This window comes from Solea solea, chromosome 3 (assembly GCF_958295425.1).
Source record: "Solea solea chromosome 3, fSolSol10.1, whole genome shotgun sequence".
Classification (NCBI taxonomy): domain Eukaryota; kingdom Metazoa; phylum Chordata; class Actinopteri; order Pleuronectiformes; family Soleidae; genus Solea; species Solea solea.
Genome location: NC_081136.1, coordinates 1,574,208 through 1,600,243, shown reverse-complemented (window position 1 = coordinate 1,600,243; position 26,036 = coordinate 1,574,208). Strand labels below are relative to the sequence as shown.

General features: G+C 40.6%; 1 protein-coding gene across 1 annotated transcript; it reads right to left on the bottom strand.

Moving 5' to 3' along the window:
• Positions 1–735: 735 nt before the first annotated feature.
• ptprr (protein tyrosine phosphatase receptor type R) lies at positions 736–22,132 on the bottom strand. Its single transcript, XM_058625090.1, has 16 exons — positions 21,766–22,132; positions 18,531–18,862; positions 13,758–13,871; positions 13,520–13,669; positions 13,229–13,336; positions 12,224–12,346; positions 12,003–12,133; positions 11,778–11,915; positions 8,614–8,803; positions 8,002–8,086; positions 6,929–7,008; positions 5,833–5,970; positions 5,626–5,736; positions 4,557–4,714; positions 4,333–4,446; positions 736–3,843 (listed from the first exon to the last, which is right to left on the bottom strand). The coding sequence occupies exons 1-16, from the start codon at positions 21,827–21,829 to the stop codon at positions 3,723–3,725; spliced, it is 2,157 nt and encodes a 718-aa protein (XP_058481073.1). The 5' UTR covers positions 21,830–22,132; the 3' UTR covers positions 736–3,722.
• Positions 22,133–26,036: the final 3,904 nt, after the last annotated feature.

The window sequence follows — 26,036 nt, the reverse complement described above, 5'->3', positions numbered from 1 at the left end:
TAGGTAACAGTATAGATGTAGAGTAGATAAAGAGGTCACAGCACGACTCAGTGGCTAATGTTCCGGACAATTGTTATTATTATTATTACTACAACATTCTATTTGATTAGTGACACATTAAAAATAACAAAGAAACAAAAACAGCGTACTGTTTGTACATGTTAGCATCAGGTTTTGTCCAACTTTAACGATGTAAGATGAAGTTTAAAGGGACTCAAGCTTTTAGTTTTTCTTAAATTTTAAGTGGTGGTTTTGTCTTGAATTATTTGCAACTTTGAATACATTTTAAAATTGATTAATTAGTATTCTACAAAACTTTATTATAAAAGTAAGAGACATATTTTGGCAAAAAAAAACAACCTATGAATTTAAACAGTAAAATCCAAGTTTTTTTGATTTTCAATGTCCAAAAAAACCTGTAAATTGTCTAAAACAAGGTAGCATTTATTTGCTCAAGTTTCAAAATTAAAAGGCGATGTCATGTCTAATTTAATTCAAATATCTTTTCACCACTGGATTGAAACTTTTTCAAAATGGTTTTAAACAATCAAAATTTTTCCAATTTTCAAGAACTTTAACTTTAACAGGAACTGTAATTTGAAAGTTGGATTTTTCGTGTTGTTGTATGTCATCATGCATTTCATGTAAATTTACTTGAACTGAAAAAACTTGCAATACCAATAAGTTCGCCTCGCCTTTCCTAAATTTGTTTGTTCCCAATTTTTTTTTTTACAATTATTTACAATTGTACACCTCTAAAAGGTAACGCTAAGATTAGTGTCTCACATTAACCCACACATCTTTTTCAATAAATGATCTTAAATTAAATCAAATTTAAGTGAATCCAGATTTTCAACTGTCTAAAAAAACATAAAATGTGTTGTGTCCCTTTAATCTCCATCAAAAGTCACCGACGACAGAACAAAGAGAAATCAACCACCGTCTACTGTACATACACAATACTATGTCAGAGGCAACATGTGTTGTACCTGCATGTTGTCGTGAAATTGGAGCAGAAACTCACCTTTTATCACAATTTCTTGGTGATGACATCAGATTTTTGATCGTTAGAAGTCTGATTTGAGTTTGAATTTACTCGTGTGAGAACTGGGTCAACAGCGGTCTGTGGACATCCCACGCCCATTTGTTGTATCTCGAGGACAAATATGTATATAAATAAAAATATATTGTTACATTTAGAAAAATTCCTTCAAATTCCTCTCACTTATTGTCCCAGTTTTTAGCAGCAAGACGTCGATGTTTGTTGTCCATTGTTTGAAATGTAAATGGCCCACGGTAAGTTTTAATAGCACTTTAACATGAACCGTACAACGTTAACCCATTCACACACAGAACAGACGATTATACTGTTTATATATATGTATATAAATGCTAATAGTGTTAGTTACTGACATGTAAAAACATCAGATCTCACTTTTCCCCAATGAAATTTAAATTTAATGAATAAAATGCTGTGTAAAAAATAGAAGTATTTTTTCCCCATAACTTATGTCTGTTTGTTTATGATTCAAATTCAACTCTTTACTTTACATAAATACATTCTGACTTTGGTCCAAACTTTCTTCGCGCTCTGGCTTAACTGATAATTTAATTTCCACCACACAAAAGCTTTCCAGTGACTTTTTTAACGATTATGGCTAAATAGATGCTAAACACATCGACGACATGTAAAAACCAGTATAAAAATAAAGTTATAATTATTATTATTATTACTCTGATACACCAAAAAAATAACTGACTAGATAACATAATAATCATCATCATCATCAACATCGTATCAATAACATGATTGCACCATTGTGACATTTATATTGTTTCACATTTTTGGTATAAAGTAAATAATACACACAACGGGGGGGGGGATTTGTCAAAGTGAGTGTAAACTCTTTAGATGAAGCAATGCTAATTTTCTAAATATTTATGAGGAATGACGCTGCAAATAATAAAAAAAAAATGATAACCACTGAAAAAATATGTGGATTAAATTCTGACTAAAAAATTGCCCCATTTTATTTTACAATTTTGTGTTTCGGAATTTATTTTATGTCTCGGCGGGGCACCGTAAAAAATTTTGGATTTATATTTTTAATTAAATTTATTTCCCATAATTCTTGGCACTGCTGAGCTGTAATGACTTAAAGTGTAAAAAAATTGTTTTTTGTTTGTTTAGCAGCAAGGTTATTATACGAAAACTAAAACTAAAAAAAAACATTTTTGTTAACTGAAATAAAAACTAAAAACTTGAGTTCAAAAAACCAAAACAATAACTAACTGAAACTGAATTGTGGGTTTATAAAACAAACTAAAACTGTAGTAAAAATGTGCCAAATACTCCATATTACCAAAAAAAACTAAATGTAACGCTAACACTAATAAAAAATAAACTAAAACTAAGCATTTACAAAAATAAAAACTAGCAAACATGTTCTAAAGACTATTTAATAACTTAAAAAAAAATCAAAACAAAATAAAAACTAAAACTAATGAATAATCCTGCATTAGCATAGAGTGCAAGCATTAGCATAAGTTTATAAATTAGCATTCAGGTTTTTATTAACATGGTGCTACTAATGCTAGCATAAGCCTCTATGGGGTTTCTTTACTAAAATAACTAGCTTGGCAGGACAGTATTTATTATATTATTATTACTACATTGGTCTGTTAGCTTTTTAGCATGTTTTGTAAGGCTGGAGGTAGTTCCATCTGCAACCTAATCTCTCTCGAAGTTAAGTATAAATAAACCAGGCCACAGGCTAACATTTAGTAGAAAGTAGTGGAATATTGCACAAAACTGAGGGTGAAATAGCACAAATGTCAATTTTGTTAGCTCGCTAACGTTAGCTCCATGGTTTAACGAAATAGCAAAGCTGCTGATACAATATATTAGAAAGGAATGTTAACATATTTGGCTAATTTTCGCCTCAAATTTGAAAGATTTAAAGTTTGTAAAAATGCCTTTAAATACACAAAATGTTAACCAGAAGTTAATTAATACTTTATCAGTGATAAACAATTAAGTTGTGGTTTGGTATCGCTCCTATATTCTTGGATTAAGGTCATAAGTTTAAATCTGATTCAAACACTTTATTTTTGGTATCTGAGCTAAGGAATTAATTAAGAGTTAGTTATAAAGGGATTAAGATGGTGAGTTTGGATTAAATTAGAAATTGACAAGACACATTTGGGTCAGATTTGGGCAGGGTACAGGTCAGCAGAACTATTGTCGCTCAACCAAAGGTGCAACAAGCAAAACAGTCATTTTCCAAATTGTCCTTTTCATACAAGAAGAAAAAAAAGAAGAAGAAGAACACCATCATGTCGAAAAATAATTGTAAAACTCTATAAGACACACAAACACAACAGTGTTATTGAAGAAAGTACCATCGATGTTTTCCAGTCAAACTAGGACGTCTCCATGACGACAGAGAGGTAAACAGGACAGTTAGTTAGAAACAACAGAGTCCAACAGTCGACCGAAGAGGACAGGTCTCACAAACGTCTCCACTGAAGAAGCAGCAGCAAAGAAGAAGAAGAAGGAGAAGAAGAAGAAGAAGAAGAAAGAGCAGTGGAGAAGAAGAATGGACACATTCCATTTTCCAGAATATAACCTTTCACCGTTTCCTTTCCTTCCTCTCTGGTTGTCCTTTAAAGTTTAAAGACCTCCTCTGGAATCCCTCGTCTCGGTAAGAAAATCCCAAATATCAGATCATACCTGCTGAGGACTCGCCTGATTGGTCGGTTTCCGCGGGGAGGCGGGCCTCGTAGAGACTCAGCACGTGGTGCACAAACTCGTACTGCTCCCCCGTCTGGATCATGCCACCTCTGACACACAGACACAAACACAGAGATTATTCATTCACAGGGTTCTCACACCTTTGGTTGACGTCAAATTCAAGGACTTTCCGGTACTAAATTCCCCTTAAATTAAAAGGACTGAATGTGCAGACACAGCTGGGAGGACAACTTGTAAGAGTGTCTTCGTCCCGGTGGATTTTTAACATGTTTTTTGAAGCATAAGTGAGATTAATTCTGGTAACTGAGTGTTGTTGTTTTTATATATTGTATTAGCTCATATGTTTCCTGACCATAAATAATAGCTGAAAATGTGTAAAAGTTTGCAATATCTGGCTAAAAAATCTGCGGTTTCTTTTTTATTTATACCTACCGATGTAAAGATTTTTTCAACAAATAAATAAAGAAATAAAAATAACAGAATCCAGACTTCACAGTGAAGTTTGGATCGTAGAACAGATGTTTTGTTTTTATAAAAACTTCACAAGTGTCGCGATATTGCGATGTTACGTTTGTTACCGGTCTGCTCGGAGCTGGCACGTGATGCTCAAAACGTCGGCCACTCCCTCCGACTGCAGCTGCCGACAGCCTATCGTCGTGGCGATGAAACAGCCGGTCCGGCCAATCCCGGCACTGCAGAGAAGAGAGAGGGAGCGTGGGTAACGGACTCCTTTTCTTTTTCTGGAATACCGTACAAGCAATTGTTGTTGAGTTGTTGTGAGCTAAAAAACACACTCGTGTACCTGCAGTGGACAATAACTGGTCCCAGTGCGGCGGCGTTCCGTCTGTCCGTCTCCACGTCGTCCATCAGCTGCAGAAGCGGCAGCGCAGAAGCGGGGGTTTTGTGGTCGGGCCACGACGTGTACCAGTAATGCTGCAGCACACGGGTTTGATTCCCACACTGTAAAAAAAACACAATCATACGAAGTATTTAATGTTAAAAAGAACAAAAAAAACCAGAAATGTAACATTTGCACTTTAATTTGTAATTTAACTTTTACTTAAGTATGTTCTTTTTGGACGTTACTGTACTTCACTACATTTTAAATCAAATCTGTTACCGAGTAAAAAAATGTTGGCCTGGTGGACAAATGAACAATGAGGACAGGTGAACGGTGAGGACAGGTGAACAATGAGGACAGGTGAACGGTGAGGACAAGTGAACAGTGAGTACAGGTGAATGGTGAGGACTGGTGAACGATGAGGACAGGTGAATGATGAGGACAGGTGAACGGTGAGGACAGGTGAACAGTGAGTACAGGTGAATGGTGAGGACTGGTGAACGATGAGGACAGGTGAATGATGAGGACAGGTGAACAGTGAGTACAGGTGAATGGTGAGGACTGGTGAACGATGAGGACAGGTAAGGACAGGTGAATGATGAGGACAGGTGAACGGTGAGGACAGGTGAACAGGTGAATGATGAGGACAGGTGAACGGTGAGGATAGGTGAACAGGTGAATGATGAGGACAGGTGAACAGGTGAATGGTCATTAATAAAAGTCCCAGAGTGAGTGGCATATGTGACCTTTGACCCATTTTGACTGAAACAATATGTGTTATTGTAAATATTCAATTTTTGTCAGCACTTTTATTTGTTAAGTTTTGCCTGTCATTCAAAATTAATGTGAGATTTGTGTTCCCTTGTCCTTTTTGCACAACACAAGAACCTTTAAAAAAGTAAAGTAACTAAGTAACTTTTACTCTGAGTACATTTCAAACACGCTACTTTGTTTTTTCTTACTTTAACTCAAGTACATTTTTACACCAGTACTTTTACTTGTACTTGAGTAAAATAGCGGTGCTTTGTACCTTGAGTGTGAGGCTGCGCGTGGTGTAGTGTTCACACTCTCTGACGCTGTTCACCAGCACTTCAACCTTCCCGTAGATGCCTCTCTTCTCCGGCCAATACAGAACGCACTTCTAATAAAACAGAGGGGAGGCGTGGTCAGATTTAAAGAAAAAAAACCAAACATGATAGAGTTGAACTGAGATTAAAAAAAATCATCTCAAACCGACCTCGTTCTTCTCCTTCAGTTTGGTGATCATGACGATGACCGGAGCCTCCTCCTGCCACGCCATCAGCCAGAAGTCATTGACCGTGTTCACCATGGGTCCCTGCGTGGCGATGAACGCCTTCTCGTCGCCACGGTAACCCTGGGATTGAAGCCAATCACACACAAAAAAAAGGACGAGGAGTCATCATTTAAGTCATGGACGTAAAGCCAGTGGATCCAGAAACTGACGCCGATGTGTTTGAAGGCTGTGTTCTCTTAAATATCCAGCAGGGGGCGACGCCATTGGTTTGTATGAAAGCCAATGGCCTTTTCTCAATACTCGATTTTAACAAATCTGATCTTAAATTATTTATATTGCTTTGTCTTTTAAATATTACATCGAGTTGATATCACTTTCTAGTTCCGATGTAAACGGAACACGCCATCCCATATCTGTCAAGCTTCAAACTGACGATCAAAATGGTCAGCGACTCATTTAAGTAATTGATTTATTGGGTAATAATTTCAGCTCTAGAATCGACAACTCTGAGGAAGAGAAGTTTGTCTTGGGAGGATGGAATTGTTCCATGGCTCTGTCCTCAGGACGGGACTGAAGAACTCATTCTTGACTGCGGAAATGTCCTTTACATACAAGGAAATGTATGTCGCTTCACCCTACAGAAGAAAACGGATGAAAACAAGTTGTGTTTGAATTAATTTACAGCTTTCCCCGCCCTCACATTTGTCTTATCGCCCTTCAGGGTGCTATTATTGGAGCCCTGTTTGCGCCGCGTACAGTAGGATGAAACGGTCATGTGGTCCCCGCAGTTTTAGAACCGTTTCTGTGGAGCTTCCTGACAGGAAGAGAGTCTATTGTGCCAGAGTCTGAGAGCGACATTACACACGGGACTTTCACTGAGACGATTGTGTTTGATGGAGGAAACAAAAAAAAAAGTGTTGACATTCCTGATGTGTGAGGTGATAACTTTGGGTTAAACTAAATTAGATTGTATATTTTAACTGATGTTTAACGGCCGTGAAACGTCCATACGATGGGTTAAAAAGTGAATTTAAAAAAAACAATGTTGGTTACAAAAACACCACCTATAAATACCCACCCGTATATAATTAGCATTGATGTAGGAGCCAAGCAGGTCGTTGCAGCTCTTGGACTTCAGGGTCACTCTCGAGTGGGCATCTAGGACACACGGCGAGGAAGCATGAGGGAGGGAGGGAGGATAAGGAGGCAGAGGATGAAGATTTAGATTAAGTACAGTATTTTAGACTCGTTTAGATCCGGTCTTCATGTTGAAAAAAGGCCAGAAAGCTGTTTTTCCTGTAAACGCTGAGGAAAGATGCTTTTTCTCTTTCTGCATAGGAACAACCTGAGCATCCTTCCCAGAAGAAAAGCCATCCCATAATTCCAAGCAGCAGCAACATACTTGAGAACACACAGAAGTCTACGATATCTCAAGAACATGTTTCATGTTTGGTGTGGGAGAGTGAGTGGTTTACAAACTTCAGTTTCCTGTTGGAAAAGTTGAAAAAAAAAAAGGAGACAACACGTGAAACTGTAAAATAGACAAAAAGGTTTGATGGACAGCAGCTCTGAGAGAAACATTCCTTACACTTGATTGGCCAGAAGGAAGCAAGGAAGCAAGGAAGGAAGGAAGGAAGGCCACCACACCCACTCACCCCTTCACTGTTATATTGATAATCCCACCTCCTCTGTGTGTGTGTGTTATATAATGTCTTAATCAGGTTCAGTGGTTGGCCAGCAGTGTGAGAACAAACCACGCTCTGAGGAAAAAGGTATTGTTTGAGTTGAAGTGTGTGTGTGTGTGTGTGTGTTTGTGTGTGTGTCTGTGTGTGTGTGTGTGTTTGGGGGGGAGAGGGAGGTGCAATATTAGCCGTCCTTGGAGTCATTGACCTCTGACTCTAAACTCCTCCCACATACTAAAGCAGCTTCCTGGTCTGGACGGGAAATGTAAAGTGAGGACATGGTTGAAACTTTTAAAAAACGTCTGCAGTTTTTTTTTTTTTTTTACTTTTTGTCCTGTTTAATGCACATACAACAAATGTGTAATTTATGGACAATATTCACACCTGGATTAGGACTCAGTATACAAGTACCTTGTATGAAGGTGTAATAAGCACTACTCACAGTTCTCACAGTACACACAGTACTCACTGGGCAGTATGGTCTTGTATCTGTTCTTGGTCCCGTGGTTTGGAATATCCAGCTCCTTGGGATCGATGAAGTTCATGGGAATTTCCTGAAAATGATAGAAAAGACATTCATCATTTATTCCAGTTTCTAATAATGATCCGCTGTAACACATACCATTAAAAATACATGATGTATAATGCTAAATATCACAGGTATACCAAGTTATTAAATTCATATTTGGTATTATGATACACTTAGCATGACCGTCAATAGACTGCATTCATAAATGAATCATTTAATGAGTAAATAAATAGACAAATAAATAAATAAATTATAAGAGGAAGGCAGGTCATGTAAATTTAAAGGTGCGGTGTTGAATAGTTTGATATTTCGTGAGCTCTCTGTCTCTATATCGAATCAAGAAACAGAGAGGTGGGTTTTGTTTGCATACAAGCCCCACCCCCTTACCAGAAAAAGAGAATGAGATGGCGTAAGAAAGGGGGCGGGGCTTGCTAATGACAGCAACAGACCGAAAGTTAGCAAAAAACTAGCAACAATAGCTAAGAAAAGATAGGTAAACTAACGGTTAGCCAAAACACAAATGTATAACTCTGAGAGTGGTTATTGGCGTACGGTGAACTCCGTGTGCAGCGTCTGCGTGTTGTGGACGACGTCTCTCAGCCGCTGTCTCGTCAGGGGTCGTCCGGCGGACAGAAGGTACTCCCTCGCTGCAGACTCTCTGGGAGTGATCACGGGGACACTGAGAGGCTCCACCGAGCCCAGGGACGACATGTCCAACACCAGAGACACGTTTGAGCCGCGCCTTTAGGGGACGACAGTGAGGACAGAACGAGAAAGACATAAAAAGCATACTTTAATTTCACGGAAATAATAAAGGTTTGTCAGAGGTGAACGTTGTCTCTTTGTGTCCAAAACTAGTTTAAATTGTCAATGTTAGCCACATATTTTTGTATTTTAGAGGTTTATTGTTCATGTTTTAACGTTTGATTTTCTCTTGCTTTTTAATTGCACAGCAAAACCGTATGAAAACATCCTTATTTGCCAACACCGAGAAGAAGAAGAAGAAAGAGAATCTTGAATATCCTATATATAATCATTGATTGTCTGCATATACATTAACTGATCATCTATACAGTATCCAGCCTATTCAATGGTTTGTGGGTTGTATATATATGACACACATTTACCTGATTTCAAGAAGAAACGGATGCTAATATTGTGCACAATTTTGATTTCATGCACCTGAGATAACACATGTTTTTATTTAAAATAGTTACAACTAATACTGTGCACTTTTTTAACTCTTTTACAAAGAGTACCTGACCCTAACCCTAAAATACTTTTATTGCTACTTCTTTTATTATATTTTTAATTCACTTTTTGGTGTACCCAACCGAGTTTGTCATTGAATAGTCCTGAAAGTTTGTGTCTTTCCTTCCTGTCCTCTCTTTCTCTGTTCTCATCTTGCAGGTTGCAGGATCCAGATTCGAGGCTACTATTATATTTATTATTCTTATTATAATAATGTTATTACTTATAACTTGATACAATTGTTGTATTTCTGCTCCTGGTCTCTTTCTTTTGTCTCTAGCTCACCTCCCCTCTGTTCCCCATTTTTATCTTTCACCACAACCCGTCTTGGCAGATGGCCGCACATCTTTGAGACTGTTTTTTCTCTCCACTGATGCCTAGTGCTTGTGTGAATTGTTGGGTTTCTCTGCTCCCCATGATGTTGTCTATGTACAGAGACTGAACAGAAGAAGATGAGTTGTGCTTTGATGGGGGGGGACTGCGTGCGGGTGAACTCGTCTAACTACGTGTCGGCCTATTTCCTCTCCAGGATGCCGTCTCTTCCTATTCGTCTGATTGCTGACTGGCCGCCGTCCAGAGTGGACAAGACACACACTCAAAATTAAGAATCACAAGAGACACAGACACCAAGAAAAACATCCTGTGCTGTCGTTTCTCACACCTTGAAGAAACACAGCTTGCCCCCCCCTTTGGACACAACCTCGCCGTGAACGCTGATGTAACCCCAGGACAAAATGGCTGCTGCCCCGGCTCTGGTCTGACGGGCTGTAAAACGGAAGAGGCAACGAGCAGCAGATAAAGACTTAAAGTGCAGGGGCCAGATAAAGATGTTTGTTCTTCTTGTTATGGAAAAGACTTGAGCGGGGGAAATGAACCGGGGCCAAAGTTTCAAAGCAACAACAGTCGGCTGATTAGTCTGAAAAAAACCCAGATTTTGGTCTTATTCAAACCCAAATGTAAGTTTCTCACGACAAAAAAAAAAATAAAATCAAACAATGACTGCTGATGGAAGAGATTTACTGTGATGAAGGGATTAACGTCATTTTTCCAAATTAACATTTCCTTAATTAGAGTTTTGATAATGACGCAAGTTTACGACGTCAATAAATTACAAGAAAACAGCAATACACACTTCAACAGAAATTAGAAAAGTCATATAAAAGATAAGATCAGCTTACCTAAGGAGCAGTTAGTGACAAGGTAGACTTAAAAAAAAAAAATGTTTTTTGAAGGCTCATTAAATTAAATTTTATATATTTATATTCAAAATATCCAATCAATCCAATTTATTTAGAAAGCACATTTAAAAAAACAAAAATATTTATTACAAAAATAACTGCTACTTAAAAGTATAATGTGTAAAGCTAAAAGTATATTTTAAACAAGGAAAAAGGTCCTTTAAACGGACGCATATACAGTCAAATCCAGGGATCAGAAGATTTATGTGGTCACGTACAGTCGACTCTTGAGGACACTTCCTGAGACGTCTTACAGAACAGGTTTCCTGCATGTCCTCAATGTATGAGGACACACACATTCTCAGGTTCACGCAGCGTTCATTTAAGGACAAGCATTGACTTCCATTCATTTAAACGGACTAAACCAAGTCTTATCTCCAACCTTAAACATAACACACAATTCAAACCTTAGCCTAAACCTTTAACCAGTTCCTCAGAAACAAGTTTCTGCTTCATCAGGACCAGGTTTTAGTCTCCATGACGATGACTGGTCAGTGTTTACAACAGAAACACCCCCCCCCCCCTCCTTGGTTTGCACGTACGCAGTTCAACACCTGACCACTCCAACAATCACAGGTTAGAGGCTGTGAAAACACAAACACATCGAGTGCTTCTCTAAGTCAAAGCTCCTTCCTGAGCAGAACACAGTGTTCCTAATGAGGTCCTAACAAAAAAAAAAAAAAAAAAACGATGAGTCAGCACTACCGAGCATTCTGGGAATTCATAAGTGGATCAGGGTTACAAGAGAACGTGTGAGTCAGTGTGAAAGACGTCCAAACATGGGGTAAAAATGACAACTGTAATTAAACTTGATCCAGTGAGGATCATAGTGTCCTTTTACATCCAAAAAGGAGGATATATTTTCATCTGCGTTAATCTGCAAGTTTGTCCTTCTGTTAGCAGTTCTTTTTTTGACGGATCAATCTGAATTGTTGGTGGTGTGTGGATGATCACCCAAGTATGTTCCCATTCAATTTTGGTAAGAATTCACCCACTGACGACGTCACAAAACGTGATCAAACTTTCAAGAATTCCCATCTCTTATCAATGGGCAAAACGGTACAAAAAACAATCGCTGTCCCAACTTCAATACATCGTATTTGGACACAATTTGGTGTGTGCATGCAGGATCACACGCTCTACCATCGGACCAAGTTTTATCCGGATCAGACCCAGATTACGGATTTGGCGGCAATTTAAATTTAACACGGAACGTCCCATTGTTACCTTTCCTGCAGTCCTGCGGCGGGTTTCATCCTGAAGGGGGAGGGGCAGGGCTTTAGATCGTTATTGGCGGTCACCAGGGCAACGTTGGGAGGCAGGGTGTGGCTGTCGCCGTTGACGACAGAGTCGGCGGGGGCGGAGCTAGGACAGAGTGGTACAATGTTGAGATACGATATTTAAATAAATAGTTGGAAATTGTTGGGGACACGGGCCGGTGAACGACGTTACCTGGACAGAGGGACGACAGGTGGAGCGAGGCGACGGCAGGCTATGATTGGCTGCTGCTTCTGCTGCTGGGAAATGGGCGTGGCTAAAGATGGAGGGAGCTCAGCCTGGACCATGCTTCCTGACGTGAGAACCTGAAGGAAGCAGGCTTATTTTTGAGCATCATTATTGTCCTTGTATCTGTTCATTTGAACATAATGAACTGTGTGCCAATCGCTCCAAACCTTGGTGCCCTTTGACCTGTGGGCGGAGTCTGGAGGGATGGTCAAGGTCAGGTGGAGGTCAGGGGGCAGGGCTTTCAGGCGTCTCTCAGAAACCTGGACCTTCTCCTTGAGTCGGTACAAAACCTGGAGACCAGAGAAGAAACCACGGTCCGTGAATCTATATAAATATAGATTCACTTCAGTTCTAAATAACTAGACTTTATTTTATCGTATCGTATTAACGTCAATTTAAGAAAAACTAAATTTAATCCTGTAGCATAAAAATGATTAAATATCTTAATGTTTTAAAATAAAACTGTTTATTGTAAATGAGTGAAACAGAGACAGTGAATGAGTGAATGTCACAGATTTAATGGTTTCACTGTGCTTTTGCTCCCTCGTGTGGATCAAATGTGACATTACAACATGATCTTTTTTGCAGGAGAACGTTTCCTACATTTTATCTTGTGCTCATTTCTTCTGATTTCCAGTGGTTTGTTTGTATAAAACACTATTTGTTGTTGTTTTCTCATAAATATGAGGTACTTTTAACACTACATTGTGTGTAACTGTGTGTAGATTTACATATACAGTACATCACTGTGAGGACCACAGAGCTTATGAACGACAGGAAGTGAGGACATTTTGTCTGGTCCTCATGTCCCGTAACACTGTAAAAGGGATGTTAATAGACTTAAGACATGGTTTTGGTGTTTAGGGATTAGAATTAGGTTTAGGTTAAGGTTAAGCCACTACAGTAATAGTTATGGTTAGAGTAAGTGTTTGTGTTTGTATAAAAACGTGTAAAAATTTGGAAAACGTGCGACAAAAAGCAGCCAAATTCACTGCTATGAAGCGATTTTTGAAACAAACCAACTTTTACTGAGATAAACGTCACTGCGCCACCGTGAGAGTGAAACAAAGTTAAAATCGTGAAAATTCTCCATGGAGTTCGGCAGAGAAACGGAGGCTCTGTTTTCCCGGGGGTTCTAAATCAAAGCATGTGTGTGTGTGGTTTTTTTTTACCATCAAGCAGGTGACGACTATGACGAAGACGGTGAAGAAGAGGAAGAAGGTGTAAAAACCCTCTCTGCTCCACACATGGTCCCTCTGCTCCCCCTGCAGGACGTTCTTCTGCACAGACACACAAACAAAAGTCATTTTAACAAATGATATTTTGTAAAAAAAAAAGAAAAGAAAAAAGGACGAGATTAACTAGTTAGTTAAGTTAAATTAAGTCGTCTAACTCGGCTAAACGAGCCGCCGTTACCAAGGAGACGGAGCACATTGGCAGTTTTCACACACACACACACACACCTCAGTGGAGACCTCGGTGATGCCAAAGTGTCCCAGGTGGTGGTGAAGGACCCTGACGTTCAGCGACTGGATGACCTCATCGGCGGGGCGGGGCTCGGAGACGCCCGGCCTATCAGAGGACACAAAGAGCTCGATGCCATTCTTCTCCTCCTGTAAGAGGCCAGCCATCAATCAATCAATCAATCAATCATCTCAATTATTGATCTCAGGAGAGTGTGTAAGCGTGTGTGCGTCTCACATTCAGTCGGTTGATGTGAACGTGTCCCGCAGGAACGCTGAGCGCCGCGGCTACACCGTCCCGAAACCAACGAAGAAGACTGAAGTTTAGCCTCCGCACGTCCACCGCCAAGTACTGAGAGAGAGAGAGAAAATGGTCTTTATCTCACTGTTGCAACAGGAAACTGAAGTCTTGCAAACCACTCACTCTCCCACACCAAACCCCATAGAGAAAATCAGTGATTTTAGCTCACGGGGACACAGGAGCTGCTGGTCTGCCGCTGCCTCGTGTGGTCACTTTGTGCTGTTAAATTTGTTTTGAATTGAAATCACTGGTTTTCTCTATGGGGTTTGGTGTGGGAGAGTGAGTGGGTTTACACACTTCAGTTTCCTGTTGGAAAAGTCTGTCTAACAGTGAGATAAAGCATATGCAGGATCACCTGCATACATTAAAATACTACATTTACATTTAAAAACTTTAACTTTTATACTTTGGAGGGTTTGACTTCAGCTGAGAAAAGAAATGATAAGTGAGTTGGTTTCCTCTTCAGCACCAAACTGATCGAAACCTATCATCCTCTGATATTTCATCTCCCACACACACACACTGCAACATTCCATCTCTCTACTACACACACACACACACACACACACACACACACATCATCCAAACAGTCTCAGCTTTCAGCAAAAGTGATACAGGAGACAGGTGGAACACACACACACACACACACACATACACACACACACACACTACTTATGACTCATCCTGGATTTACTGACATTACTTTTCCGTGTGTGTGTGTGTGTGGGTGTGTGTGTGTGTGTAATAACAAACCCCAAAGCAAAATCACTACTTTCCTCCGTTTAAATGTAGAAATGAGTCGTTAGTTCAAAACTGTATTCAAACATTAAGCTGAATGAGCTGTAAAAAGTAAAGTTGTTTGTGTAAAACGTGCAATAATACGAACAACATGCGACAAAGCGCAGCCGAATTCACGGTCATGACATGACGTTTGTAACAAACTCATCTTTTATAAAGATAAACGTCACCGTGTCACCGTGAGAGTGAAGGGAAGTTAAAAAAGTGAAAATTCTCTATGGAGTTCTGCAGAGAAACGGACGCTCAGTAGTCTTTGGGTTCTAAATCAGTGTGTGTGTGTGTGTGTGTGTGTGTGTACACTAATGGATAAAACAAAGTGTTCTGCTGTCACATAATTTAATATAAGGAACAACAAACAAGAAGTAGACACACACACACGTTATTATCTGCCTGTGTCTCACTGCAGTCACATAAAAATAATTTTATTTCATCGAAAAAACTAAACGTTTACTAAAAATCTAGCAAAATATTCACGTGTCATCTCAGACGATCTATTCAAACAAAACAAGTCACGTGACTAAACAAGTGTCAAAACTCTAAACTCATCGATAAACGGACAGTTGATTGGTTGAAGAAGAGGGAACGTTAAAGTCAGATAAGAAAACGTTTGGTTGAACAGATTAACACGTCACTGTCGGCTTGGACTAATCAGCTGATCGATTATTGGGAGAGAAAGACAAAAAACAAGTAGATTAAACCGCCACACAAAACGTAAACAATCACCATGGCAACAGAATGTGTTAACAACAAATGCATCACTGAATCTAAACAAAACAAAATAATCTCACCAAGTAAACATCACTGATCCTCGCTGGAAGATGTTCACTCAATGAACACACACACACACACACACATCTCACTCTATTTCCTGATCTACTCCTGTCGTGATCTCTGATTGGCTCAGAGCTCGGCCTGCCTCCTGATTGGCCGTTGTCCAGGTAATGTGATTAACCTGCTGCTCTTCCTGTCAGGATCAGGTCCTATTTATGTCCCCCCCCCCCACACACACACACACACACACATACACAGAGGGTAATAACCACTAATTAGCTGATAGCGCTCAGGGCAGCACAGGAAATCAGATTTGGACCAATCGGATAACAGAGAGGAGAGGGTGTGTGTGTGTGAGTGACAAACTCAACAAAGACAATAATTTAGAAATACATACATTTTCTTAAATTCCAACTGGTATTTTAAACCAGTTTTTATTTTTTTTATTTTAAAGTGTACACCGATTAACTGATTTAAATAATTATTCAGTCAATAAATCAATCAATCAATCAATCAATCAATCAATCAGAGCGCCTCAATAATGAAGCAGAATTCACCGTGATGAGCTGAAGTTTGTAATGAAAGCACTTTTATACAGACGTCAGTCACTGCATCACTGTGAGAGTGAAGGAAACTTAAAATCCACTAAATTCTCTATGGAGTTCTGCCGAGAAAGAGCAGCTCTGTTTTCAGTGGGTTATAAATTAGGCACAGAGTGTGTGTGTGTGTGTGTGTGTGGCTGCTCAACTTAATGAGTCTAGAAATCGCAAATTACAGTCGAGAAAGTTGCAAATTTCAGTGAAGAAATCACAGATTTCCTGCTCAGTTATCCGATTATCTCCACGTTGTATTTGCTGAGATGAGGAGACGTGTTTGTGAGACAGTCGTCCGTTTACACCGAGTCCCAGCGTCTCACCACAGAAGCCGAATTCACCGCGACCAGCTGACGTTTGTAATGAAGCCACGTTTACGCCGACATCAGTCACTGCGTCACTGTGACACTGAGGGGAAAATAAAATCCACTAAATTCTCTATGGAGTTCTGCAGAGAAACAAGACGCTCTGTTTTCAGTGGGTTCTAAATCTGGCACAGAGTGAGTGTGTGTGTGTGTGTGTGCGTGAGCGCTGACGGGTAAAACGTGAGCCACACGTGAACCGTCCGACTCTGAGCGCGCACACACACACACACACAGCTGAATGAGGTTGGATTATTCACGCTCATGTTACTTCCTTTGAGAAAAAACTAAATAAAGCGCGAGTGTAATCTGAATCATTCACATGATCACATTCATGATGTTTTCAAACCACCGGCAGTGGTAAACGTTTCCATAGTAACGTTGTGTTAATACGATTTGGTCTGAAACTGATAAACATATTAAGTCGATTATTGATTATTGTCTCAACACAAAATGGTAGAAAACCTGCGATAATTAATTATGATTTCTTTTTTCCTTAAAGGTCAACAACCCTCACCCCACATACTGACTTCTTTAGTTTTTTGAGTGTATTTTTTGTTGTTTTATTTATTTTTGTGCATATTTGATAATTTTTTTGTATTTTTTTAAAGATTTTTAGTGTATATTTTCCGAAAAAACCTCCATCTCCATCCAACAGTGAAGTGTTGTCATGGTGATGTGATGGGACAGCAGCAGCAGCAGCCCGCGGGGATGTGTCATGTGACCACACACATACACACACACACACACACACAGAGCTGTTACATAAGGCGGAGTCCCACGGCGGGCGTCCATTGACAAAAGCACAGAGAGCAGCAGCTGCTTCACAACATGTTTACATTTAAACACAATCCGAAAACACAACCTTTCACCCCCGTACACCCGCAAGAATCTAAGATGACGTCGTCACTGGCTAGCTAGCGGTCCACAAGAGCCGAGACTTCAGGAGAAAGCTCGCGATTCACTTTACTAACAAAGTCAACGCACAGACGCGATATTGGCGGCAGCAACAAAATCGCAACCCCATTGCTTGCATCGCATAAATCACGTGTGACACAGACATTTTTCAACCGATCAGCGTTGAGATTCTCCGAAATGACGTCATGTACGGAGCTGTACGACACTTTATCTGCAGAGGAGAAACCGTCGTCTTGTGAAACCACCACAAGACGATGGTTTCTCCAAAGCGCAACGAAGCTTTGGTTGACGGTGAAAAGAAATCCTACGTTACTTCTGTCGACGTGTGTCCTCCCATCACGCTCCGAACACGTCACAAAATGTGCGAAATTATCACGCGATGAGTGCGTCACCACAGGAAAAAATCACGGCGAAACCTGATCTTACAAGCCTGCTTTTCCGCTAACAGACACCAGAGGGCGATGGAGACACAACAAGACATTTAACCATCACAAAGACTCTGGAGCTGCTAAATCAGGGTAAAAACCCTGCATATTTCTGCTTTAACGGCGTGAAAATCACCCATTTTTCACCCGACCGACAAACACGTTAGCATATAGTGCGAGAAACTGTGAAAGTAGAAGTGAAACAGAGCGACAGACTGAAGGCGACCGACAGGTTGGACTCCCCCGGCGCGTCCTCGTCTGTCTTCTCCAGCAGACTGCCTCACCCTCCCACAATGCATCTGTGGTGACGACAACCTCCTAACACGCTTTGGCGAGCGAGCGTCGGCGGCGACAATTTCGCAGACGTTCTGTTAAATAAATCAATCCTTTAACCTAAAAATGAAAAGACAGTCTGAGGATTTTCACAGACAATATTTTCCTCCGACACACACACACACACACACCATCTCTCTCTCTCCTTCTGTCTCCCTGTGTCTCTCTACCTCACTCGTCTGCCTCGTTAACAAACCTGTCCTTCACTTCCTGTCTCAAAGTCAACCCTGAAGGTCGACGTCGTTTATTTTGCCGTTATGTAACGAGACCCATTGTGAAGGTAAGTGGGTCACTCACACACACATGATTAGCGTTGCCATGGCAACTGGGAGCGCGCAGCTCAGTGGACTGAGGAGTCTGCAGCTCCCACACCATCATTCACTGTTGCTCTGCCCTCTGCCCTCTGACCTCTGAGAGGGAGGAACGCTGTTAAGTGCGGCCTCAGTCAGATCGTCGTTAAACCCCTCCTCCCCGTCCCACGCGACCAAATCAGAGGGAGGGGTTACTCACCACGGTGACCAGGTGCCGTGAGGAGACGGCGGCGTGCTCCGGCCGCACCTCCTGATGCGGCCGCGCGAGCAGGTCGAGCGTCCGCTGAGCGCTGTCGCGTCGCTCCGGGTGAAAGCGGGAATCCAAAAGCGCGGCGGGAAGCGTGTCACCAAACCTGAGAGGAGGCGGGTGGTGGCGGCGGCGGTGGAGGTGATGTTGATGATGATGATGATGATGATGATGATGATGGTGGGGGTGACGGAGATCGGATATGTCCACATCCTCCTGAGGTGAGAGGTCACCGGAGCGGCGTGAAGGGAGGAGACGCAGCTCGTGGTCGCCAGAGGACGATTCTGAGGAGGGAAGACGACGGAGAGCTGATCAACATTATGATTAATCAAGTTCAAACACAAACCCATTTAAACTCAAAATATACAGCCTAGAAGTGCATCAGCCTGACTGAAGTGATTGTTACCATGTGGTCCAGCAGGGGGCACTGTGGGCACTCGAGTGTTATTTTAACTCTGAAAATCAGTAAAGTAACGTCACAGTTTTTATTGGCCCGAATATCTTAAAAGTAACAGCGTGTTGTGATAATTGTATCGTGACATAAATATTGTGATAATAGCGAGAGAAAAAATATATTTAAGTGCAATATTTAAGTCATGATACGATATCGCAATATTCAAGCCACAGTACGATATCCCCAAATTGTATTATCACGATATTTAGGTCATGATACAATATTGTCACGATATTTAAGTCATGGTACAATATTCTGACGACACTACAAGTCACGATACGATATTATCACTAGATTGCGATATACTCAGTGAGCACTTGGCACCACCTAGTGGACTGAAACGTCAGTTGATTTCTTTTATGCTAACTAATGTTTATTTCTAACATCAGTTAAAGAATTAGATGCTAAAAATTGAAACTTGATAATTGATTGAGATAAAATATCGCAATATTTGACTGTATCGATTTCCCCCCCTCCCCCAACCCAAACACCACCCCTAGTGGAAGTGGTGCGCCGCATGAAATTGGCTGCTGGTTTGAAACCTCCACTTTAAAAAAAGAACCAGGCCTCAGAGAGACATGAAGAGTGGGACATCCGTCTGTCTCACTGCCGTCTCAGCATCTTTACAACAGGCAGCAGGAGAGGAAACTCCCCGCATCACCGAGGATGAACCTGAACGCTGCATAAATCATTTCACTCACTCTTTATTTATCACCAGAGTCTGATTCTGATGCATTCACTGTCAGACGGGAAACTGCAGCGTCTGTCCATCTCCTGTGAGACAGAGAGACGGCTCCTCCACAGCTGACACAGCTCCTCTTTACCAGCACAGGCTGGCTGCTTCTACTTCTTCCTTTTTTTTTTCCTCCCTGGCGACAGCATCCCGGTTGCTATGGGCAACGCCCGGCCGAGCCGTACCGTTATTGGACGGGAGCCGTCGGCCAATCGCAGGTTAAGAGTTAAAGAGACGGTTGATGGGTAAAAGTCAGCGGGGAGAAGACGACGAGGACGACGAGGAGACGCTGCTCGACACAAACACCAGGAAATGATTGAGAGGTGGAGACGTTCAAATAATTAATACACAACCACAATTATTATCTGTGCCAATTGTCCTGAAGGGGGCGCTATTAACACTCCACACAGTGCTTTTCATCTTAAATTTAAAATTTGGGGAGCAGGTTTTTACCACTGGTTTGACAATTATTTAAATGGTTTATTGTGTGTGTATATATATATATATATATAAAAACAAAAAAACAAACAAATCTTTTTGCAAAAGACGACTTAAACCTATTTTCAACCACCGTTACTCCATCAGGTGTTTTTATATCACACTATAAGTCTCAAGTCATATTTCTACGTCATTATTCATCAAAAATTGTTGCGATATTCCACTTTTTTCACCAGCATTTTCTTGTATTTATGTGCAGATTTGAATTAAAAATGTGCACAAAAACAGGTGGATGTTTTTAGTAGTTCTACAAACTTCATCATGGAGACTCTTTCAGATCTTACTGCATGGCGTTGTATGTATTTTATCTGAATGTGAAGTACAACTGTTTTTTCCTGTGACTTTGACTTACGACAATACGTCCTTACATCAGAGTGACGCGCGGTGAACTCCTACTTTAGCGATGTAAACAATTAACTCAACAGTTTTATTCAGGTAAAACAAAACCTCACTGTCTTTGTCTCATGAACGTTGCAGTAAACACGACTATTTTAACCAAACTTTTACAGTTTTTACATATTTTGTAAACCGCTAAGAGCTCGTCCTAATCTCATGAGAACCTGGTTCCCACCACATGGTGTTAACTTGACTATGTACGTGACAAAAAACGTAAACTAGCTCTTTAACTTCAGTCGCAATTATCGATTAATCGATTTTAGCGAGCGAAAAATTTTGTTTTAGTAGTGTCCCCCGAAGGGTATCAACATGACCCAAAAATGAAAAAGACGTTTAATTTTCGACGTCGTAACGAGACAACATTTGCATTTTAGGCTGACAGTGTACCAGAAATAGTCAGGTTATCATCATCTTATTTAAAAAAACAAAAGAGGAAATGACCAATTCTGCTAGTGGTGCGAACACAAACAGAAAAGCCCTAAATGAAGGGAAGTTCTCTGGGGCTCTCCCTGGTGGACAGGTGCTAGAATTGTTTGGTATAGTAGCAATATTTACGGGGTGGCGATACATTTACGCGGTAATGATACATGTATGCAGTACGTTTACGCGGTGGCAATACGTGTATGTGGTACGTTTACGCGGTGGCGATACGGGTATGTGGTACGTTTACGCGGTGGCGATACGGGTATGTGGTACGTTTACGCGGTGGCGATACGTTTACGCGGTGGCGATACATTTACATGGTAGCGGTATGTTTACGCGACACAGCATGACGGTGAGTTTACATGACGCGGTATGTTTACACTGTAGGTTTACAGGATACATTCACGTACAGTAAAGACTTAATTCGCGCTCGGTGTGACCGCCACTTTACGTTACCAAACAAAAAAATTCACAAGGGCATAATATTAACGATTTTTTTCCCTCCCTCTGTCACGGTTATTATCCCGATCATGTGCGATTTTTAGCGCACGATATTAACGCTGTGTTTTGCCACAGCTAACTCCCGTCATGCAGTTTTCTGCGTAGATTTGCAGCAGACAGTCAGACAGACAGTCAGCCTTCTCCATCATCATCATCATTTATAGGAAACAGAGGTTGTTTACCTGAGAGCAGCAGCTGCGTCCACATGAGCGCGAGCAGCACAAACATGGTGACACCGTCCTTCATCTTCCTCCTCGCAGCTGCGGTGATTAACGAACCACAAACTGCCGCTGTGAGTGAGCGCCTGTCCTCCGCGTGTCTGTGTCTGACTGTGTGTCTTCTGCCTGCGCGTCCTCCAGCGGCTCACACGCTCCGTCCTCCCCGCCCTGAGCGGCTCCTACAGCGGCCTGAGTGACGGAGGGGCAGCCGCTGTGCAGCTGCTGCAGCTCCGGGGAGAAGCGGAGAGTTTTACCATGTGAGGACTGGAGGTCAGGTGGAGGCTGGAGATGATGATGATGATGAAGACGAGGAGAGGAGAAGAAGGGGCGGGGAGAAAGGGCGTGGTCAAGAAGAGACAAGGAAGAAGATTTGAGTATTTAAATTAAATTAAGACTTTTCATGCTGATTTTATTTAATTTACGTAACAAAAAACGTATTATTCGATTAAAAATAAAATATATTTAACATAGTTTGGTTGTTTCTTTAAATATATAATGTATATATATTTATAAGTTTAATAGGTCAAATTAATTTCACACTGAAAATCTGAAGTTTGTAAACCATAGAGAAAATCAGTGATTTTAACAAACTTCAGTTTCCTGTTGGAAAAGTCTGTCTGACAGTGAGATAAAGATGTGAACATGTTAATAAGATATTGTCGAATGTTTTTTTTTTTTTGTCATTTTGTAAACCACTTACTCTCCCTCACCAAAGTCCATAGAGAAAATCCGCGATTTTAGCTCACGGGGACACAGGAGCTGCTGGTCTACTGCTGCCTCGTGTGGTCACTTTGTGTCACTGAGATTAATCTGAACCAGAGACTTTAAACGCCGAATTCATAACATAACACATTAGTAGTTACTGACGGAGGCAGCAGTGGATCAACAACTCCTGTGTGCTGTGATATTAAATTCACTGACTTTCTCTATGGGGTTTGGTACAGGGAGAGTTGAAGCACAAACACTGTGTAACAAAACAAAGAACGAAACAAAGTTTCTTCTTCTCCAGGTGTACCTAAATACTCAAAATCAACTGTGTGGTTGTTATAGCTACCTGACTTTTCAGCATTAATCTGCATCTTCTTAATTTTCTTCATAAACATGACTTTGTTTCTTGGGATTTTTCTTCCCTCTTGCCTTAAACTTCACATGCTGATGACAGTGGCGATCATATAGATTGTACGTGGTATGAGCGCCCTCTGCTGGTGAAATGGACACAGTGCATCACTCAGCCATGTGTTCTGTTGAGAGCTTCTGCCCCTTTTAGAGGTCCCTTCATAAAGGTGTAGACATCTCATTTATGGTGTTTTTATGGAGATTTTTAAAAGATGTTTTAAATTGTTTTATAAGGTCATTTTAAGGTGTTTTGATAATCACAATTAACAATCTTTTAAATGTGCATTTAAGGATATTTGAATGTGATTTAAGGACATTTTGGGAACTTTGAACTGCAAATTTAAGGAACTAAGAACTATTTTGAGGAACTTTTAAATGAATTTAAGGAGCTTTACACTATGTTGAGGAACTTTTAACTGAATTTAAGGGACTTTGAACTGTGTTGAGGAACTTTTAACTTAATAAAGGCTCTTTGTTTTTTATGACTCAACAACTTAATTACGTTATAAAAAAGAAGAATAACTGAACTGTGGGTGTAATAAACACTGCACACAGCAGGGGGTGTTAACTTCTCCTCTGTTCAGCTCCAGACACAGGAACAGGAACACATCACAACTGTGAAGGTTAAACAGTGTTTACATTGCGTTGAAACACAAATAAATGTTGTGTTCTTCAGGGCTGAACGTCCACGTGTTGACTTTAATAACGCGGACGCGTCTTTTATGTTAAGGTACTGCAGTAAGAAAAGAAAAGTACTGTCCAGTTGAAAGTACTTCACAGAACACAGTAGTTTGTAAAGTACTTTGAAGGATCTTATGAACATTATGAAATCCACTGTCCTGAACTCGCCGTCACTGGTGGTGTTTACTGGACCTGAGGAGAACGAGAAAACAAAGTCTGAGATTTGAGAGTGTTTCTGAAAAAACGGGTCACTTCCTGTAAACCACGGAGCCTCATCGACCACATTCCTCTGCAGCGAGTCACTGAGCATCAGATTCACTTCACACACACACACACACACACACACACACACACACACACACACTCCATGTTTTAATCCTCAAAAGCTGAGGACCAGACAAAAATGTCCTCACTTTCCCAAAATGTGTTTTTTTTGGTCCTCACAAAGACACACATTCAAAGGTTTGTGCAGCGATTCTTCACAACAGACCACAAACAAAGCCTTATTATCACTAACCATAACCATAACTAGTTCATGCCCAACACTAACAATAACCTAACCACACTTTCTTGACTGAAACAGGTCACTTTTCACCTCCCTCCACAAACACATAACAGTCTACAGTCAAACACTGAAGCTCAGTTCATAAAACGGTGACAGAAATTTACCAAACTTCAGGGCTGTAATGTAACAAAGTACAAATACTTTGTTGCTGTACTCAAGTACAAAAGTCACACATCTGTACTGTGTCATTTATGCTTCCTCTAACTCCCCTTCCTCTTTTCCAGTCTTGAAGATGAGTTCACCGCCGCATACTCAACCACGTACTGGTTGGATAAAAGCGTCTGCTAAATGACATGTAATGTACTAATTTGTCAGATAATCAGTTGACTCTTATTCAGCTGATAAATGACATAAAAATAACTGACAACCAGTTGTGCTTCAAGTGTTTCTAGCCCCAAATCTGTACCAGAGGTGTCAAAGTGGCGGCTCGCGGGCCACGTGTGTAACGTCGTAGTGTGACGTATCACCATATCACAATTTCGGAAAAGAACAAATAACACCAGCCCTAGTATGTGTCACCGGCTGAAAAGACTGACAAGTGTCTCATATATAAAAACTTCCCACAATCGAAATCACCAGAGGGAAATGCGTTACCAAGTTCCTCTTTTTCTGAAACAAGCTGCCCGTGGATGTGCTGCAAATTTGGTTGCCATATTCTAGTCCAGAGCCATTTATTGCCTCCTCTCTCCAGCCTAGTAATAAAAACAAAACAGTTTGACCCATAAAATTAAGAACTACAAAAAGAAAACTGTGGACAGTCCATTGAAGTTCATATCCAGGGTTAAGTGTAGGGAATTCCCCAGTTTTGTCAAGATTGGGAAGGTTTTTAATACCACATTTGATGTGGACATTGGCTGTAATGTACAAATGTTTGGTAACATGCACAAACTGCAAACAAACATTGGTTTTCAAGAAAGTAAAATAAGAATTGTTTCTGGGAAATTTTGCTCATTTTTTTTGCCTTAAAAGAAAAATAATCTTAGGCAAACAAGTCTTGCACAAGAAACATAATCTCACTTTAAGTTAAATTGAAATTAATTACCAGTAACAAGTTAAAACAACCACTCCTGCTCATGGTTTGTGTGTTGAAATTCACCATCACAGATTGTGGTGTGTGTGTGTGTGTGTGTGACAATGTGTGTGGCATTAAAACTTGTGTGTGGTATTAAAACTTCCAGGTATGTTAGTCTGACTAAGACTAGTTCAAGTTTAGTCAGACTAACGTGTTAAAGCCAATTTAAGGCGTCTTAAACTTGACTTAGCAGCCATGTTTTCAGTGAAGGTTGAGAGTCGACGTCTCTTGCTGCTGGTTCTCAGGAGTAATCAGACTATTCGGGTATGTTAGTCCGACTAAGACTAGCTCGATATTAGTCAGACTAATGTCTTTACATGATATTAAGAAAAACAAATTATTGGTTAGTCCAAATTATTGTCTTAGTCCAACTAAATCTTAATATGCAGGTACATTAGTCCGACTAAGACTAGCTCGATTTTAGCCAGACTAATGTCTTTACATGATATTAAGAAAAACTAATTATTGGTTAGTCCAAATTATTGTCTTAGTCCAACTAAATCTTAATATCCAGGTACATTAGTCTGACTAAGACTAGCTCGATTTTAGCCAGACTAACGTGTTAGATTGACTTAGCAGCCATGTTTTCAGGGGAGGGCGAGCGTCGACGTCTCTTGCTGCTGGTTCCACACTCTGCGAGTGCACCCGCTGGCGTCAGTGTGTCACACAAAACCACCTCAAAGACAGCGCGTTATCCCTTTAACACTGGTAGTGTTGACAATGAGCACTCGCCGAAGACTCGCTAAACTGGTTCCTGCTTCATGTGAAGAAGAGCAGAGAACAAAACCATCACTGCTGCTT

Excerpts from the sequence above, each read along its gene's own strand:
- ptprr (XM_058625090.1), bottom strand. The coding sequence starts at position 21,829 with ATGAAGGACGGTGTCACCATGTTTGTGCTGCTCGCGCTCATGTGGACG. Across the intron at positions 13,337-13,519 it reads TCACCGAGGTCTCCACTGAG|AAGAACGTCCTGCAGGGGGA; the intron begins GTGTGTGTGTGT and ends GTGTCTGTGCAG. Across the intron at positions 4,715-5,625 it reads CGCGCAGCCTCACACTCAAG|TGTGGGAATCAAACCCGTGT; the intron begins GTACAAAGCACC and ends TTTTTTTTACAG.